The sequence below is a fragment of the Xenopus laevis genome, chromosome 4L (assembly GCF_017654675.1).
Source record: "Xenopus laevis strain J_2021 chromosome 4L, Xenopus_laevis_v10.1, whole genome shotgun sequence".
NCBI classification, from domain to species: domain Eukaryota; kingdom Metazoa; phylum Chordata; class Amphibia; order Anura; family Pipidae; genus Xenopus; species Xenopus laevis.
The window spans coordinates 100,518,243-100,537,817 of NC_054377.1; the positions used below are offsets into that span (position 1 = coordinate 100,518,243).

Genomic DNA, 19,575 nt, shown 5'->3' on the forward strand with positions numbered 1-19,575 from the left:
CTTGTTAAACTGAATGAACACCTGGAGGGCATCAATGTGAACTAGAATCTTGAAAAAAACCCATTCAAGATGGTAAAGCTGCAAAGGAATAGGTAGTGACACATTCCAGGGGAGACTATACAATGATTTCAGTTGGTCTCCCACTTTGTGAGTTGTTGAAATTCCATTGGTTTATAAATTGTTTAAGGCAAATCTTTATCTTGTAGATATGATTGCAACAGTTATTTGCCATGTCTTTCTTTATATTAACTGCCTATATAATAAGGGATATACAAAAATGTATTGCACCTCTTACATAAATTGACAGGAATTAAAATAAATGATATATGGTAAATAGTATTATAGCCAGTCACACAAGACATTATAGGTTTGACCGGATTTTACAGTACTGAGACGTAGCCCTTAAATTTGCTATTGACAACGGTTTACTTAAAAGGCAGGATTATTAGGCAGGTGTATGAGCAAATCACAAAAGTGGTTTTTGTTTTACACAGAGACTGGAACAGAGACAAAAATGAGAAGCAGTAAGGTTTGTAACATGTTGTTTAGTACCCTTATTAGGCAAGATTTGTATATTCTGTCTTACAATATTCCTATTAGCAAGGGGTGCACTTTCACAGGTCTGATTCAATATGGAGTGCAAAGCATTAGTCCCCTAAGTAAATACCTTTGATATTTGAACATGAAAAAATGGGACGCTATAAGGAGAAAATATTTGCTTGTTATTAAGCACAAAGTGATTTGGTGGCGCCTGAACAATTCGTGCATGTTTGTAGCATAGGAGGAAAATCTAACTGACATTTGGCATATGATTGCAAGCAAATCTTTCCTTCAACCTTTCCAGATCTTCATTTTGGAAGTGCAATTCTTCCAACAGCTTGGACACAAATTGCGTGTTTAGAGGATTTGTTTGGGTGTCTTTATGAAGCGGTATTGAAGGCAGCAATCTGAAAGGAATTTAAAGAAAAGTTATTAGCCATTTCAATATTAAAGTTGTATGTAACAGAGCTCAACTGCTTAGATATGAAAGTAAAAGTTATCTGCCATCACTTACTTTTAACGGACTAAATAAAAAGGGATTGACAAAGATTTAATGCACCTCTTTAAATACATTTATGGGCAGATTTATAAAAATGGGATTTTTAGAAATGTATTGATCAATGGGTGAAATTGTGAAAGCTAAATTCCATAGGAATGAATAGAAAGTGGGTGGGGTTTTCTGTGGTGAGCTCTGATCCCTCATTTTGATAAATCTGCCCCTTAAAGTGTGACATGGACTTTCTGCTACTCTGGTAGATGAAACTGACTAATTCTGTTAAAATGTTATAATGCGTTTGTTCACACCAATGTCCAAATATCTGTAAAACCTCTAAAAATCCATTTTTTATCGGACAATTACAAGCGAAAAAAAACCCCTGAAAACCTCAAATTGTGAATGGCTAAAACAATGTCTAATAGGATCAGCGCAGCTCCCATTGACATATTGGACCACGGCTGCTTTTACTTGGCAAAGTATTGTATTGAAGTTTTTCTTGATTTTCACACTTTATAAATCTCAAATGTTTTGCGTTTTAGAGAAAAACTACACGTATTGTTAGAGGGAAAAAATATGATTGGTGAAAAAAATTAGCCTTTTTTCTTCTCTTCTCGCTCTTATGTTATGGTTTTTTTTCTTTTATGTAGCTTTTTTATGAAAAGCAACATAAGTGAAAACATCAATACAGGCATGGGTCCTGTTATTCAGAACGCTTGGGACCTGGGGATTTGTAATTTGGATCTTCCTACTTTTCAGTTAATTTTTGGTATGTTATAGATTGGTCAAATTAAGCAACTTTTCAATTGGTCTTCATTATTTATTTATTTTTAGTTTTTAAATTATTTGCCTTTTTCTTCTGCTTCTTTCCAGCTTTCAAATGGGGGTCACAGACCCCACCAAAAGCAAATGCTCTGTAAAGCTACAAATGTAATGTTATTTCTACTTTTTATTACTCGCCTTTCTATTCAGGGCCTCTCCTATTCATATTCCAGTCTCTTATTCATATCAATGCATGGTTACTAGGTTAATTTGGACCCTAGCAACCAGATGGCTGAAATAGCAAACCGAATAAAAAGCTAAATAAATCGAAAACCACAAATTATAAAAAAAAATTAAAACCAATTGCAAAATGCTTCTGAATTTCACTCTCTACATCATTCTAAAAGTTCATTTAAATGTGAATAACCCCTTTAAGTCTTCTGAAAAAGCAGGAAAACATTAAATAAACAAAATAGGCCAAAAATAAAAAAGGAAATTGTTTAAAATTTGGATTATTTTTATATAATGGAGTCAGTCTTTCTGTAATGTGAAGCTTTCTGGATAATGGGTTTTTGGATAAAGGATCCCATACATGTACCTTAATAAATTATGCCTTTTTTAATTAAGCCATTGAATCTGGGTGAAATATTTGCATTCCGAATATCACAAGATTCATATTGGAACAATAAAATAAGATATAACGTTTACCCACCATAGAAGGTTGAAGCATTCTCTTTCTAGACATTTCACTTTGCTCTGCTTGAAACACAACCCTAAAAAAGCCTCCAAGCCACCCCAGCAGATAGCTGCATTTTTGTGAAATGTGATGCCTTTTGTAAAAGTTTTCTCTGATACACTAGCACAGTGAATATCTTGGCAATGGCAGCAGTTAAATAACTTGCAGCATAATCGTCTTGGTCCTAGTAAAAACATTATTACGGAACAAAAAGTAGATGCCATTTCAAATCTTATTCAAGGAAAGCACCGCTTGACCTTCTCTTTTGTTGAGCCAAGATTTCAGCAAACACAAACTTCCCATAGAGGTCCTTCAAATGATTATTTTATCATCTTCTGCTGCTGCCGTCGGGCACATAAAATATGAATAAAATTGCTCTCACAAGGAGTGGATCAATAACCGCAAAGACAGAATCAGAATTCTGCATTCACTAGCCAGCTGATAGGCTATTTTGGAACACTGTTCTGTGATCGACAGTACCAGTGTAAATTATAAATCACATGCTATATTCAACTATACACATTTTTTTTGTATTTGTTAAAGAAAGAGAAGTTTTGCTTGTATATTAATCTAAATACACAAAATGGTATTTGTTTTTGACAGATCAACTAGAATTATTCCTTGAGGTTAATCAGTAATGACAACTGCCTCCCAAGAGTCCATATTTCCCCTATATCCTCAAAGGTTTTTGTGATTCCATAAGTGGAAGTTACTCTGGTGTTAAAGTAACAAGACAAGGCACCCTTTCCCAACTAAAACAAGTCTGTGGGGACCCAGCTCACATCCTCCTGCACATCCACCACTTGTGCTTGCTCCTTTAATTGTGGAAGGTTAAAGAAGAACTAAACGCTAAAAATGAATATGGCTATAAATGGCATATTTTATGTACTGAACTTATTGCACCAGTTTAAAGTTTCAGCTTCTCAATAGCAGCAAAGATCCAGGACTTGAAAAGTGTCTGTGACACTCGCATGCTCAGTGGGCTAAGCTTAGGAGTCATCACAAATTATCCATCAGAAAATTAGATTTGTCTGTAATATAAGCTGATGCTACAGGGCTGATTATTAAATGCTGATGCTAATTGCACTGGTTTTTGTGCTGCCATGTAATAATGATCTGTATTAATTACTAATCAGCCTTATATTGTGACATTTCTATTCTATGTGTACTGTATAATGTGGGTGGGTCCCTAAGCTCAGTAAGTGATAGCAGCACGAAGCATGTGCAGCGAATAAGCAGAAAAGAAGATGGGGAGCTACTGGGGCATCTTTACTGCTAAAGGGATGTGGTTGCCTTGGGCTGGTACAGAAGCACAAAACATAATGTACATTTTCCAGCTACTTCTTTAGTTAGGCTTTAGTTCTCCTTTAAGAGGCAGAAGGAGCTGTGGAGGGGGGACAATACAGCAGGTACCATGATTATCTGGGCCCCCCTATGGTCCCGGTGTCTGCTGTATGGTAGTTATGCCACTGTACAGATCCTCTTGTGCTACTGGGACTGAAGCCAGAGAAAAAAGAAGAATTCTGTGAACAGTAAGGGACCTATTATGTTGTGTAAAACAAATATCACAAAAAAGGTGTTAGAAAGCGGTGTAAAATAAATGGCTTATTTACCAAGATGTGCGTTTTATTTTACACTGCCTGAATGCCGCATTCAACGCCATTATTAAATGCCACTTGGGACCTCAAGTAATCCATTAATAATCAATAGGGAAAATTCAGTATCAATGCTGACTGAAGGCTCACTTGACTTTTTGATAATCATTTTAGAATATACTAGCGAATGCAGTGCCCATTAGACAATCATGGATTTTGTTTGAGGTTTGGACAGTAAATAGAGATAAATAGTGCTTCAATTTAGTCACTTTCAGTAGTTCCATATTCTCCTCACCCTGCACCAACAACCCAGTTCAGAAAGGTAAGCCAACAATTGCAGCTGTGGCCCCAGTGAGGAGGCTAGTGTGTGGCATGTTACCAGTTAGGGACGGGTTACATGAGGCTAGTGAAACCTTCAGTATGTAGGTGCAAAGCTGCACACAGGTAAGTCATTTATGCATGCTGTTATTATAGGCACAATTTTGGGCCAATGTCCTTTTCCTAGTCGTGCAAGTTACTAAAATGAGTCGTTATGCCTTAATAAGTATAACCAACAGAATTTAATAGAAACTAGCACAGTTTACACTGTATGTCAATGAACATGCATAGATTCTCCTTTCCAAATCTAAAAATTCCACAAGGATTTTTACCACAACAACTAGTCACCATGATAGCAAATAATACCAGTGGATTTGCTACTAAAAGGGAAAAAAGCACTGCCCAGTTGTTTCAGTTGGAAGTAGCTAGAAGCTTGAGGCTTTATAGCAATAGGAAAGGGATAAGGAAGGGTACAGAGGAAGTCCTGCAAGTCTAAGATCTCAGTGTGGTTACGTCTGTGGACTTGGAGACAAGGATATCTAAAGAAAAGCCTGGAGCAAACGTATGCACCAAATCATCAAAACACAGAATAAAAGATGATACAAGAGATAATAAGGTTGGTGGCACCATCAGTTTCTGCTCCCAGACACCGAGCTGTGCACAAAAACAAAATGCAAAGTAGGGCAGATCTGAGGGAGGTCACACCATGTGCATTTATCTTCATTGAACAGCTTCTTTATAAAAACACTTTCAATATGTATAACATTTTATCTTGTGCAAATTATAAAACCATTGCTGAAGATCATTAGCATCTATTTACAAAAACAAAACTCAGAACTGAAATTATATTGATACAACTATTGTGTTCAAAGAGCTCATTAACCTTCCTTTAGTTCAATCACTGGCTTTGGCTTGTGCCTAGGTCACCTGTAATACACTAGTTATGACAGAACTACAGTTGCTCGCCAGTTCCATGTTACACTGAGCTGTAATAGTGCTTTATTAATACATAGTAATATTAGTATAACTAGACTTGTAGTACACCACAATGCAAGTTTTAACAGTGCAAGTCATTGGTGGCTATTTATCAAAAGTCGAATGTTAGTTTTTTATATCTCCAATGAACTCAACTCGAATGGTTTCTTATTTAAGAAAAACTCAAACAGAAAAAAACGATTCAGTGAGTTTGATTTGTGAAACCCCAAAACTCAAATTGGTCAAGTTTTTGGCAAAAAACATCATGAAGGCTATCTTCAAATGGTTCAAGTAATCTCTGCCATGCCTTTGACAGGCATTTTCGGATTCAAGCTGTTTCTAGGGTTGGGGTAACATAAAAATAAAGTAACCAGAAAATGTGATTTTTAACCACGTAAAAACACAATTCAAACCTTAATGAATAACCCCTTAGCATTTGAGGCCCAGAGTATTTTATAAAGGGTGAGATTTGTACAGGAGTAGAGCTATCATTGTGTTCAGTGAAAGAAGACTTATATTAGATTTAACTATGAGCACCAGAATAACTTTTTTTTGTCATTTTCAATACAACACATACAGAAATAAAATCCATTTACAAAATATGCTGCTGAATGTACCCAGATTAAACCGTTTTCCCAACGACTATTCTAATTTGATGTATGCACTGTTTGGACTACTCATTTCTGTAAGTAGTTTGGACTATATATAGGGGATTTTATCATTAAAAATATATGTATGATTAAGTGATATTTGGAGTGAGCAGAGGATGGTGAGTGGGTTTGGCACCTGGTACTACATACTCATCTCTGTAGGGTAAGAAAAATGGCAGATCAGATAAAATAAGTGGTTAGGAAAATAGAGCAGGGGTAGTATACAAAAAGCCTTTGAGAGCAGCCTGATGATCTTATATTTCAGTTGCTAAGGGAAGTCACAGACTCCTGCAACAGAGCAAAAGCTGCACCAGATGCTACTCTTGTGTTCAGTTAAATGCATGAAAGGTTTATAATGGTGAACTGTCCCTACTTTTCCATGCCCCAGTATTATATACTCTTGCTGGACACTGGGCTTTGGACATCCACATGAGGGGAGTGACTAAAACAGGTGGTGATCACCTGCAGTGAAACTTCGACCGTGTGTACTTAATTTGTGTATTTAATTTGTATGAATGCAGCATTACATATACATTACAAAGTATCAGCAAATTCTCACGACAGTGTTTCTAGTGTACCAGCAGAACCTTATATCAGTAACCATCAATAAGCGGAGCACTGCAAATGTCCCACCTAACCACAACACATTTCTCACAAACGCCCTTAGCTCCTACTTACAACATGCTGCCCTTATCATCCCCAAACATTCATATAAACAGTCTCATGTTTCTTTTGTGCAATAAATGGATGTTTGGCTAGCCTTCTAGCACTGATAAAACAGGCATTTTCAGGATGTTGGTACCATTTTTTTTAGCAACAGAAAAGTTGACCAATATCTGAAAAAATGGCATAAGTATATAAAGCAGAAGTCTTTAAACATTTTGGATTCAGACGCCACATTTTCATACAAGATCTGATGTAAAAATGATAAACATCTTAGTTACAACATTACAGATACATGAAAATATAAGGGGTAATTTGTTAGGACACTGGGCAAAATTACACAGCTTAGTGCATACGCAGAGCTCACTTCAGCCTGGGGTATCGCAGCACTTCGAACCTTGCACTGGAGAAATAGTGTGGCATGAAGTGCAGATGCAGCGTCAGCGGAAACAGGCCAGCCCTGTCTTTATGATCTGCCATAGGGCAGGAGGTAAGCACAGGGCCTTGTTCCGGCCTTCACTGGTTCCTCTGAATGATATGAAAGTTAAAGGGGTTGTTCACATTTGAGATAACTTTTAGTATGTAGAGAATGATATGAGACAATTTGCAATTGGTTTTCATGTTGTATTATTTGTGGTTTTTTAAGTTATTTAGCTTTGTATTCAGCAGCTTTGCAGTTTGCAGTCTCAGCCATCTGGTTTCTAGGGTCTAAAAACAACCATGCGTGAATAAAAGACTGGAATATGAATAGGACAGTGCCTGAATAGAAAGAGGAGTAATAAAAAGCAATAAGTAAGAAAATAAGTAAAAGTAAAGTAAAGAATAAGTAAGAAATAGCAATAACAATACATTGGTAGCCTTATAGAGTATTTGCTTTTTAAAATGGGTCAGTGACGCCCATTCGAAAGCTGCAAAGATTCAGAAGAAAAGGGCAAATAACTATAAAACATAAATACTGAAAACAAATGGAAGAGTTGCTTAGAATTGGAAATTCTATAACATACTAAAAGTTAAGGTTCATGCCCTTGCCCCTTCCATATCCCTCATGAGGGGCACACCAGGCAGGCCTCTTTAAGAGTGCAGAAACATGCTGTAATACATTTAGGCTGGAAGGCAGGTGGAAAAGTGCAAAAAAAAAAAAAAAATTAACTTTGTATCCTGCCTTCCTTGTCATAAATGAGACCTATAGTTTCATAAATCAGCAGAGCAAAAGGCTGATTTGCTCCCATTTGTTCTCTGTTGGGTGTGCACTGACAGGCATGGCATTGGTCCGTCAGCACGCACATGGGGCAGATTGGCACAGAAATGTTAAATTATGTGTTATTGCACCAAAATGCAGACAGGAAAAGATCTTTCTTTTCTCCACTGGTATACCTGTGTGTGTGTAACTGTTGCCTTAGTGCAAAACAATAATACAGCAGCTACAAAATCTTCACCATTTAAGCTTAATTCTTTAACATTTATAAGTGGACAGATTCATATCTCTGCAGTGTTCACAAGGATCCACCGCTGGAGAAAACAAAGGAGTAAACCAGGGCACATATGAACAAAAGAACCAAATAAAATATGACACCAGGTACAATGGAAATGCTTTCTTTTCAAATAAATCACTGTATCAAGTCCATCAGTTTATATAGCATATTGGATGGCAGCATATGGTATATGAGGCCTTTTTCTGTGAAGGAAGTAAAGCTGTTATGCAGAGAAAATGGAACAGACACACATCTGCTCTAGGCAACCACAATTCATGTTATGACAGATACTAACTGCTGGACAGAGCATTTTAAGCCTAGGTGGGAATGCATCCCTTACAGTACATGTAATTTTAGTTTACTATATCATAATTTGCTTATTGGTATCCTCACTAGCCAACCTGGAAGTGCTGTCAACCTTATGTGCCTGTACCAAAGGGATTGGCCCAATGGGACCTGTAAGGTGAAGAGTGAGATGAAATCAGATTCCCTGGGATCCCTCAAGGTATTGGGTGTCATTAGTGATAGCAGGTCACAGTGATGTGATGTTTTCATTGGCTCCCTGTGAGCCAAAGTCATACTATATATATATATATATATATATATATATATATATATATATATATATATATATATATATATATATATATATATATATATATATATATATATATATATATATATATATATATATATATATATATGATATTCTTGCTTAAAAAGGGCATATGTTGCTGTGTATGCAAACATAAATCTATATAAGGTACATTATGATTTAATGAAAAAAGAGCTCACAGTCAAATGTGCAAAGTTATTGTATTTTGTTACATAGCTCAACTTATTAATAGTTAAAGCAGCTCATTGTATGGGGGTTATGATGGCTTAGGCTAGAGTGGGGCATGAGCTCCTGCTTCTAATTGAGAGATTATGTTAGTTAAAGGACAAGTAAAGCCCACATTTTCCTACCATGTATAGAAGTTGGGCATATCTTCCGCACCCAAACCACATCATTTGTAATGCATAATCCCCCTCCATTTGCCAGCGGCATCACACATATTTTCCTAAAACAATTAGCAGCTTTCACCCGCTGCCATTTGTCCTCAGACACATCATCGGTAACACTGACATCTGCAAGGACATGTATGCCGTAAAGTTTATGCAATGCAGAGTTACACAGGCACAACCTACTTAAATAAAAACATTCTGCTGGAGTTGAGCACTGTAATTAGGGTTGCCACCTTTTGCGGCTACGTATTCTGGGCAGGGGGTGGGGAGGGCGGTAAAGTTGCAGGGGATGGGTGTGTATGTGCCATCATGGGGCGGGGCTATGACGCGGTGATCGGCAACTGGCTACTCGCTGCATCAATCTCAGGTAATCCTGCCTAGTTTTCCTAATTTAGCAAACCGGCCAGGCAATTTTGACCTGGGCAGCCCTTCGAAAACTGGGCTCTCCGGGTAAAAACTAGACAGATGGCAACCCTAACTAAAACGGTTAAGCTGAGCTCAGGAGAGCAGGAGAGGGAGGTTAGGAGAAAAAAATAGGATCCGGCAGCTAGAGTTTCTGTGGGAACCAGCAATGCTATCTCTTTATTAGCGGTTAGACTGGAGGGTGTGTTTAGTAATCTAAGGTGAGAAGAACTGAGCATGCTCATAAGTAAACAGCCAAAGTAAATTCCTGAGGGAGGGGGTTAGAGGAGGAGAATGATTTTTAAGTGATTAAGGGGTGCAGCCTTACTGTTAACCTTTTTACAACCAGAGTTACAGGTATCTAAGGATTTCAAAGAGGCTTTTCACAGATTAAAAGTTTGTGTGTGTGTGTGTGTGTGTGGGGGGGGGGGGTTTACATGTCCTTTAAAGAAAAGTGGCTATTGCCCATGCCCTTATATTATCTGACTGACTGGCACATGTGCCACTTTGCTACTGTTTAGTTCATTCTGGGAGAGAAGCTCCATCTCCTATTCACTTTCAAATCTCCTGATGCACCTCAATCAGACAGATAAGGTGCATCAGCAGCTTAAATTTTTAAACCTCCAAATTAATGAACAAACCAGTATCCATAGATCATTGATATAGGTTGGAATAATTGGGTCCCCATACACGTACTGAAAATTTAACAGTTTTAGCGGTATTTGTATAGCCATCTTAAAGGACAAGTAAAGCCTATATTTTCATACCACGTATATACTGTAATTTGGGCACATCTCCCCCTCCCAAATGACATTATTTGTACTGCTTATACCCCCTCCGTTTGCCAGAGTCATTACATTTCCCTAAAACAAATAGCAGCTTCCACCCGGGGGCCATTTTCCTTCAGATACATCGTCAGTGCATTTATATCTGCAAACAGCACATATGCAATGTAAAGTTCATGCAATTGAAAAATGCAGGCTTACACGGGCAGACTTTACTATGATGACAAGTCCTGCCTGGATTGAGCACTGTAATGGTTACTCTGAGCTCAGGAGATGGGTTAGGATTTAAAAATAGGAGCAGACAGCTAGAGCAGAGTTTCTATGGGAACCAGCAATGCCATCTCTTAACTGGCTGCTAGACTGGGGGGTGTGTTTATTAATCTGAGTTGAGAAGAACGGAGCATGCTCATGAGCCAACAGCCAAAGCAAATTCCTGAGGGAGGGGGCAGAGTGGGTTACAGGAGGAGAAAGAATGCTAAGGGATTACGGGGATGCTGCAGCCTTACTGTTAACCTTTGAACAACCAGAGTGGCAGTTAGAGATTTCAAAAAGGCTGGTCACTGATTACATTTTTGCGTGGGGGGCTTACATGTCCTTTAATGTCTAGTACAAACTGTAAACCTTAGTTCAATCACCTCAGTTACAATCAGGTAAAAGCCTTAAAAGGGGGTGTTCACCTTTGAGTTAACGGTTAGTATGATGCAGAGTGATATTCTGAGACAATTTGCAATTGGCTTTCATTTTTTATTATTTAGAGTTTTTGAGTTATTTAGTTTTATAATCCTGCAGCTCTCCATTTTGCAGTTTCAGCAACCTGGTTGCTATGGTTCAAATTAACCTAGCAACCATGCAATGAATTGAATATGAGACTGGCATATGAATAGGAGAGGGTCTAAATAGAAAGATGAGTAATAAAAAGTGGCAACAACAATAAATCTGTAGCCTTAGAGAGCATTTGTTTTTTAGATGGGGTCAGTGATCCCCATTTGAAAGCTGGAAAGTCAGAAGAAAAAGGCAAATAACTAAATATCTATAAATTAGCTTACAATTAGCCATTCTATAATACTAAATGTTAACTTAAAGGTGAACCGCCTCTTTAGCGAATGTAGAACCTGCACATGAGAAATAACAGAACTGTTTTTTTTTTAACTATATAATCCCACACTCTTTAACCCCCCCAGAATTGAATTAATACATTTGAGAGTTAAAATATAGAAGAATTTTCACAGATCCAAAAGCAATATACTGCAAGATCAGGCAACACAGTTATATGTTATTTGGGTAAATATAGTGAGGGAGGGGGATTTTTAGTTAAACCTCTGGGTATGTATTTGAAGCAATCCCAAAGCACAGAGTAGTTGTAAGAGACAAAGTCTGGTGTAATTCTTTTCCATTAGAACTCATACATTTTTAACGTGTGGATTCAATCTCTATATTATTGACAAATGCCTGCTAAAATGTTACCAGTGGAATATTTATTCTTAAGGGTGAGCTATTAAATGTTTTAATATGTTTCAAAACAGCTATAAAAAAAATAAAATTGGAGTGGAATAAAGCATTGTCTTAGAGTTTGTTGAATAATCTTTCCCTTACATTCTCTGAATGCCTTTGCTATTTTTCTTTATAACTCTTCAGTTTGGGGGATGCATATCAGTACTATATAAATAAAAGATGATGATGATGATACTTCCAAAATGTAAACACTCTAAGCAAGATGGGGGGTATTTATGCCTGAAAGTTTGAAGATTGTAACGAGGAAACTATATGGCAGTTTGTTAAAAGGTCACCTACAATATCATTTGGAGAACAGTTTTACTGGTAGTATTGTAAGGGACAGAGCTAATAAAAAGTGTACTTTATAATGATTAATTGAATAGGACATTTGCCAGTCATGTTGCAAGTACTGGGAACACAATTTCTGAGTTATCAATGGTCTATCCCAAGACTAGGGTTATAAGAGGTAAGCCACGTGATTCAAAACTGGTGTCACTTTTATTTAAACTATATGTTCATGAAGCAATGTAAAGGTGTTTTCGGATGACACAATCCAATGTAGATCGATAGGATCCATGCAGGAATTACCGTTTTAAACTGGGATCTGGACACATGGATTCAATTGGCAGATGCAATTCATTGTAGTTTAAGTCAAGGTTATATATTTGGACAAAAGCAGTCATGTTTCATATGCCTTAATGGGAAGTAGTCTTGTGAATCCCTGAGGGAGCAGGACCTGGGAGTAATAAGAGGTCATAGTTGGGCCATAGATAATTCTGCTGCTCCCTGAAGAATGTAAGATGCTACAAACACAGCACATTCTTACTTTGTGTTAGAATGTGATACGGACATTTATTAACACCATTTACAAATGGCTAAATATGATCCATATCTATCTATCTATCTATCTAGTTTAGTAATGGCTGTGGTAATCACATGGAAAGAGGAAGTGATTACTAAATAGGACACAAGTATGCAAATAGTTTGTAACTCTACAAATGATTGTGTTAAAGTAAATAAACAACATATGCATTACTTTGCTGTTTTTATGTACCACTAAGTGCTTTATTTACTGAAAAACTTGCAAATAAAACACAAGTTACAAAAAAAAGTAAATAAACAACTGCATTCCCACAGGGATACACAGGTGAGAAATATCTGCAGTGTAATACATTGCCAGTGCCATGGCTTTAAATATCCTATTATGTCAAATAATAAACAGATCAGCTAGTGCAAAAAGAGTAATAATAATAATAATAATAATTTTTTGGTCCTTAAAGTGGGCTCCCATGGACATGAGTTTCTACAGAGCATTGTGAGATCCCATTGAATCAATTGTTCTGTGTAGGCAGCCTCTAAATGCCTCCCATCAATGAACGAACAAGGCCATGGGTCAAGCTTGAAGTAACAGAAGCCAGCCCTCCTTTACAGCTAGTCTAAATTCCACTGTTTAAATGTTTGAGCCACAATAAAGAAACACATAAATCAACAATCCATAATTAAATTAAATGTTTTTTGTTTTGTTTTTTTTTTGCAATTGCAACGAAAGAATAAAGGCATGTATATAAATTGGTAGCCCTGGAGAGGCCACACCTTTCAAATCACACAGCACAGTGGGATTGTATCATCTTGAGCTGCGTAATCATCTGTTTTTGAAGCTGTTTTGGACCTGGTTGTGACTTTGGATGCTCCATATTTTCTGAAATTTAAGAAAATGGCTGGCTTCTTACTGTACTGTGCATGCGCTGGCTTGTAGAAGTACTGGCCCGGAGTATCAGTAACGCAATTATAATCAATGGGGTTAGGGGGTCCTTATACTCCTACCATTGCACTTAAGAATAAAGGGATTTATAGCATAAAATTTGCACTGATCAGTACAAAACTAATATATTTCTTAACTAAAACAGACAGATTTTAAGCCTTATTTCCTGAATTTATGTTCAGCACAGGTATTTCTTGCCCCTTTAAGAAACATTCTTCATAACTGCTGTGCTGAGTCTAAAAGGCACAGTAACATCAAAATAAGGCGTTTTGGTATTTGTTTTATTAAAGTTCATAATAAAAAAAATAAAATAAAAAGCTACTCCTCTGTCCCTTTCTTTTGTAGTTTACAGGGTCATACCCCAGGGTCTGTGTGCAGCACATTTACTTCAAGTGGTTAAATGCACCAAAAGCTAGTTTAGTGTTCAGTGACTAGAGTCATTTTCTGATTGTTTAAATATCAGGTCCCACAGCTCATGGTTTGACTCCCAGAACATTTTAAAATGCTCTTTAGCTTTTAGAACTGACTGTGCCACTCTCCGTGCTGCTACAAGTGTTATGGCTTCAGTTCACTGGCAAATAAATAAAACTCAAAACGACATGTATCACCGAAAATCTTCTGAAAGCTTCCATTAGACCACTCCATGTGTGTGTTTGTGTAAGCTATAAACAACAATGATGCTTAAGGATTGTTAACACTGCCTACTGTTAACAGTGTGTATGTGTGTATCAGTATGTATTTTAAAATTCCAAAACTATAGTTTCAGGCATAAAGTACAACAAAGGGTTGACTCAAAGCAGAAATACCTATTCAGTACTTCACCATTTTATCTGTAATAACTTAACACTTATACTCCTTATGCAGATTGGATCCTCCTTTTCTTCTAGACCCACCCACAAAAAAAAAAATATTGGGAATAACACATTGAGTAAAAAGGTCATACATATACACACCTACTGTATATGAATATAAGATGAAAAAAGAGGTGGAAAAAAAACGTTATTAAAAATCATGGGTGGAGTTCTCCGTTATTATAAATTAAAACTAAGGGAGTGATTTTAACCATTGTCACATCATTACAGACAACAAATGTTGTGGCTGATCATATGATGCAAATTGTTTGGACATAAATACAGTTTTAGCAAGATTCTTGAGAATACAGAATTGTTCCCTGTAAACCAATAATCTGTACTGCGGTGAGGCAGATTTATGAATACTTAACAATGCAATCTTTATACATGATTGCAGGTGCAAATTTAACCCAGCGTTTATAACTTTGCAAACAAGATTTTACCTTCTGCTTCTTCTAATGTAAAAAATTAATAAGATCTGTTTCAAAAATCAGCAGTTCATCTGAGAGAGCATATAAGAGAAATGACAAAAGATTTGTTCTTATAGCTAATAAAAAATTGATGCCAAACCATTCAAGTAAAGTTACTTTCTATGTTCTGATTTAATGAATCATTTGAGCAGTATCTGACGGAGTGACACAGATGTAGGGCTCGCTGAAGCCTACGCTAATACCTACTAGTATAGGCTTCCTTGGGACATGGAAGATAGAACAATGTGTCAGACTCAAGCAATATCAAAAGACAGTAAATGCAGTGCTGGGAATGCTACAAGGTTTGCCCACACCATATTATGACCCGTGAAAGTCTTATTATTTCCCAGCCCTTGAGGTTCAAATCACTATGAAAACCTTAAAAAAGAGGAAGAAGCAGAAAAGCTGTAACAAACAGTTTCCGACTGCCATTCGGTTTAAGCGCTAAATTATGTTAGTGGAATTTATTTACCTGTTTATTTTACTGTTTTACCTTAATTGCAACAGTTGATGTGAAATTTTGAAATTGTTTCCTTATGATATAGATTACAGGTCTTTTAATGAATTCTGTCTTTTAATCTTACTTCGCAGTATGTTACCATGAAATACGAAATGTGGCATAGAACTATGCATCCCCAGTGATTGCAGTTGCCTACCTGATACGTTGCTCTTGTTCACTAAAAACTGCACTGGGGTATTTCTGCAGATGATTCTTGTTTACAACTTCAATTTTTTTTTTTTTTAATTATAGTCCAGGCAGGTGCATGTGCATTGGATAAAAGAAGACAGATGAGGGAGGAAGAAAGCACTGAATGAACTTCTGCAGAAATTCCATGGACCAGTTCCAGGAGCACTAGCCCAGGGTATCAGGTAAGCTATTGGAATCATTTGGGGGTGCCTACCATTTGCCATCCTCCAGTGATTAAGACTTTAGTTACAATAACGAAATAAACAATGTCAATAAATACAACAAATTACAATTTGAATTATATCACGTTCTTAAACATCAGAAATACTTACACGGACAAAAGGACAATAGCTATGATAGACCATTCTGGTATGGTATGAGTGATATTTTTGTTGGTAAATCTGAAAAACAAGATTATGCAAATAAATTAACCTTCTGAATGATTGTAACTGCTAAACATGTTTAAAAAACCCATATCATCTTGTGCATACATGGGCTTAAATTGTTTATTGAAGTAAATTGTTTACAATCCAGTGGAGATGGCAATATTACTCTCAGTTCATATTGTAAGCAAGTTCTGACCTATATGTGCAGTTGAGTGTGGGGAGGAGCATACTCTGCTGCCCCCAGCTGTCCCCTTCACAACTTGCGTTGTGCTTGTTTAACCTACAGAGTTAGTTCAAACATGATTATAGCTATAAAAAAAAATTATTTTTGAAGAAAGTTATGGTTTCCAGCAGAAAAAGGACATGAATACTTAAGTAGAAAAGAGGTGCGCCATGGAGGATAATGCCATGGTCTAAGCAGATTAAAGGCCTGGTCCACATTTTTAAATATTTCAATGGGAATGTTGAAATATATGGGTGATCAGTGTTCTGATTAAGGCTCTTTGGTCTAGTCTACCTGGCATAACCAAAGCATAGAAACAAACTATAGAGCTAAATAAATACTACCATACATTAGACAAATGGACACCATTATTCCAAAACATCCCTTCTTCAAATATTTTGTCATTTTAAGAACGTTTAATAAAAATATACCCTACTTTCACAAAATAGCCATTTCAAAACTATTACGCTAATATAATGCTAAATAATACTATCGAGGTTTCAGAACTTGAAATGACGCAAACAGTAAATTTCAGACAAGATCTTAGACCTTTGAGATTCAAGAAATCTAGTTAAAGAACAGCAACATTGAAAAGTGAAGTGTACTTGTAAATAAAACTATACTGTACTGTTTGCGTGCACTGGTAAAATGGACATGTTTGCGTCAGAAACACTACTATAGTTTATATTTATAAGCTGCTGTGTAGCCATGGGGGTAGCCATTCAAGCTGAAACAGTACTAAATGGTACAGTTTAAATAGAAGATAAGCTCTGTAGAATACAATGAGTTTAGTTCTTACACAGGAATCTAAACCCCTTGTAGTCTACAGAGCTTATCAGCTATGTAACCTGTATCTCCTTTTTCAACTGAAATGGCTACTCCTGTGGCTATACAGCAGCTTATTTATATAAAACTATAGAAGCACTTGCCTGTGCTGGTAAAACACTAGGTTTACCAGAGCAGGACAACAGTACAGCATAAATTCTTTTTTCAGGCACACAAAGACAATGGCACACAAAGGGTTTTTTGGGCATTTAGCAAACCACATTTTACTCGCCTTAAGATGTGGCATCAAAAATTGCCCTCTACTGTCCACAATGAGAATATAGTTAATGCTCATGTGCAGACATTTTAACCTTATATTTGAGAAAGAAAAAATGCGGCAAATGCCTGAGATTTTCCCATGCGTCACTGTCCTCAGTTAGAATCTCAGCTACATAACATACAGTGTTGATTTGCGAGAGAAACCATTTGATTGTACTACCCTGGCAAGCACAAAATAACTATAAAGGTGTACAAAAAAATTAAAGTACTATGACACAACTATTCATTTTTTATAACCGTTTATAATGTTCCTTTATTTCCAATTTCTAAAAAAAATTGTACATTGTATGTTTCTAATTAAGTTCGTTAAGATGATTTTAGTTAAGAACAACAAATATACAACCAATATAAACATTTCCTTCTTCTCGGCACCAAATTCGATTGGTGTTCAAATAGGAAACCATTAGCTATATGAACTGAAAAAAACAAGAACACTTAACATAGTTTTGCTGTGGTGACAGCATGGTTGATGGAATCACTCTGACAGGCGTTTCACATGCAACATTACACAGATTCTGGGATTAAACAAAATAAAGAGGGCCTTAATACAACTGGGAAAACCTGAACAAAAATAGAGGAGAGCAGATTCAGTTGTACATAGTACATGAAGTATTGATTGAAAGCAGGGAGATGCATTGCCTTGACTGGACTGGAAAGGGTGCAGTTTTTGTGTTTTACTCAATGTTGGTATTGATTGGCAAGATCCAACACTAGGCTGGTGCTGTTAATATGTATTTAACAGAGGAGAAAAACACAGGATACAAGTAGCTTCCTATGGTCTTGTAATTGAGACAGAAGGGACTAAGCTAGACTCTCTCGCTTATGTTGTTGTCACAGAAGGTAATTTGGTAGAATTTAAGCAACTTGCCACAGCATTTAATTACTGCTAGACACTCAACTTAAAAAGATTATTTAATTAATTAGTTCCTGTTTCTCGGACACAAAAAATAGAAGATATATGTATATTATAGAATGTGATGATGACTATCATTAACTAAAAGTGTAATGCTCGTGAATGCTTAAAAAGCAAGGGGTCCTGTCCTGTTTTGCAGCTGTGATTCTTTCTATCTCTTTACAGATCTGAAACCTCTTATACATAATGCTCGGAACATGGGGTTTTCCGGATCATGTATCTTTCGTAATTTGGATCATCATAAGTAGTAAGTCTACTAAAAAATCATTTAAACATACACATAAATTAAGCCCCCTAGGATTGTTCCGCCTCCAAAAAGTATTAATTATACAGGTACAATAGTTGGTCTAATGTACAAGGTACTTTTTTATTATTACTACAGAGAAAAAGGAAATCATTTTTAAAAATTTGGAGTATTTGATGAAAACGGAGTCCATGGGAGATGGCCTTTCTTTAATTTGGACCTTTTTGGATAAAAAGTTTCTGTCTAATGGATCTCATAACTGTATAGACAGTCACACAAAATAATTGCTGTACTACAACGGAACGTCACTACTGAGTCCTGGTGATAATAATATACAATAGGATTTATATATTACACTCTGTTTCTATGGTGTGGGGATATTTTAACATACAAATATTACTTGCATTTGAGTTAGCAGCAGATCAAAAAAAGAAAACATTGGTACTACATTTCTATGTTCACTTGAAGCAAATAAATTTCCCTTTCAGGTTGCTGACAGACATCATCTTGGGAATAATGTGACATCTCAGTTTTCCTAGCCAAACATGAAGGCACACTGGGACTTTTTTGCGGAAAATGAACTATAACTGTGCTAAATGACTTAGAGATTTCCTTAGAGTATTTTATTGGACTTCAGCGTTGTACAAACTGAAATAAACTGTGTTTCTTGAAAACCCAATGGAGCAAATAATTTTTGTTCTTTCCCACAGATGCCCTTTAGCCTTGACTCCATAACCCACAGAAAATTGTGTCCTTTTAGTGTATCTAATGATGTGAAAAACCAATACAGAAACAGAAGAAATATTAACGTCATCTTTTTGGATTGATAAATTGTGTGCGTTATCTGGCCTTTATGTTTCAAGAAATACATTTTCACTGGGATTAACATAACAAAACAGTACAAATACAGGCAATCTGTGCCGTATAAAATATAACATTTTGTCACATCCGGTTTTAAAATAATTTTACATTTGTTTTCGTTCTGCACCTTGCTTGACTGCTGTATTTCAAATCATATAAAAGACCACGGAAAAATGTGTACTC

The 19,575-nt window shown here is 36.4% G+C and overlaps 1 protein-coding gene and 1 long non-coding RNA gene across 2 annotated transcripts in view; one reads left to right on the forward strand and one right to left on the reverse strand.

Moving 5' to 3' along the window:
- Positions 1-407: 407 nt before the first annotated feature.
- rpap2.L (RNA polymerase II associated protein 2 L homeolog) overlaps positions 408-19,575 on the reverse strand; it is a 42,922-nt gene continuing 23,754 nt past the window's right edge. Inside the window, exons 11-12 of the mRNA XM_018258577.2 lie at positions 15,994-16,062; positions 408-947 (exon numbers count right to left, since the gene is read on the reverse strand). Coding sequence (XP_018114066.1) covers positions 791-947; positions 15,994-16,062 — 226 coding nt within the window. The 3' untranslated portion in view covers positions 408-790. The remainder of the gene's footprint in view (positions 948-15,993; positions 16,063-19,575) is intronic.
- LOC121403072 lies at positions 7,136-19,210 on the forward strand. The gene is made up of 4 exons (XR_005967027.1): positions 7,136-7,222; positions 15,725-15,843; positions 18,453-18,534; positions 19,020-19,210. It is a non-coding gene; the product is annotated as an uncharacterized LOC121403072 (long non-coding RNA).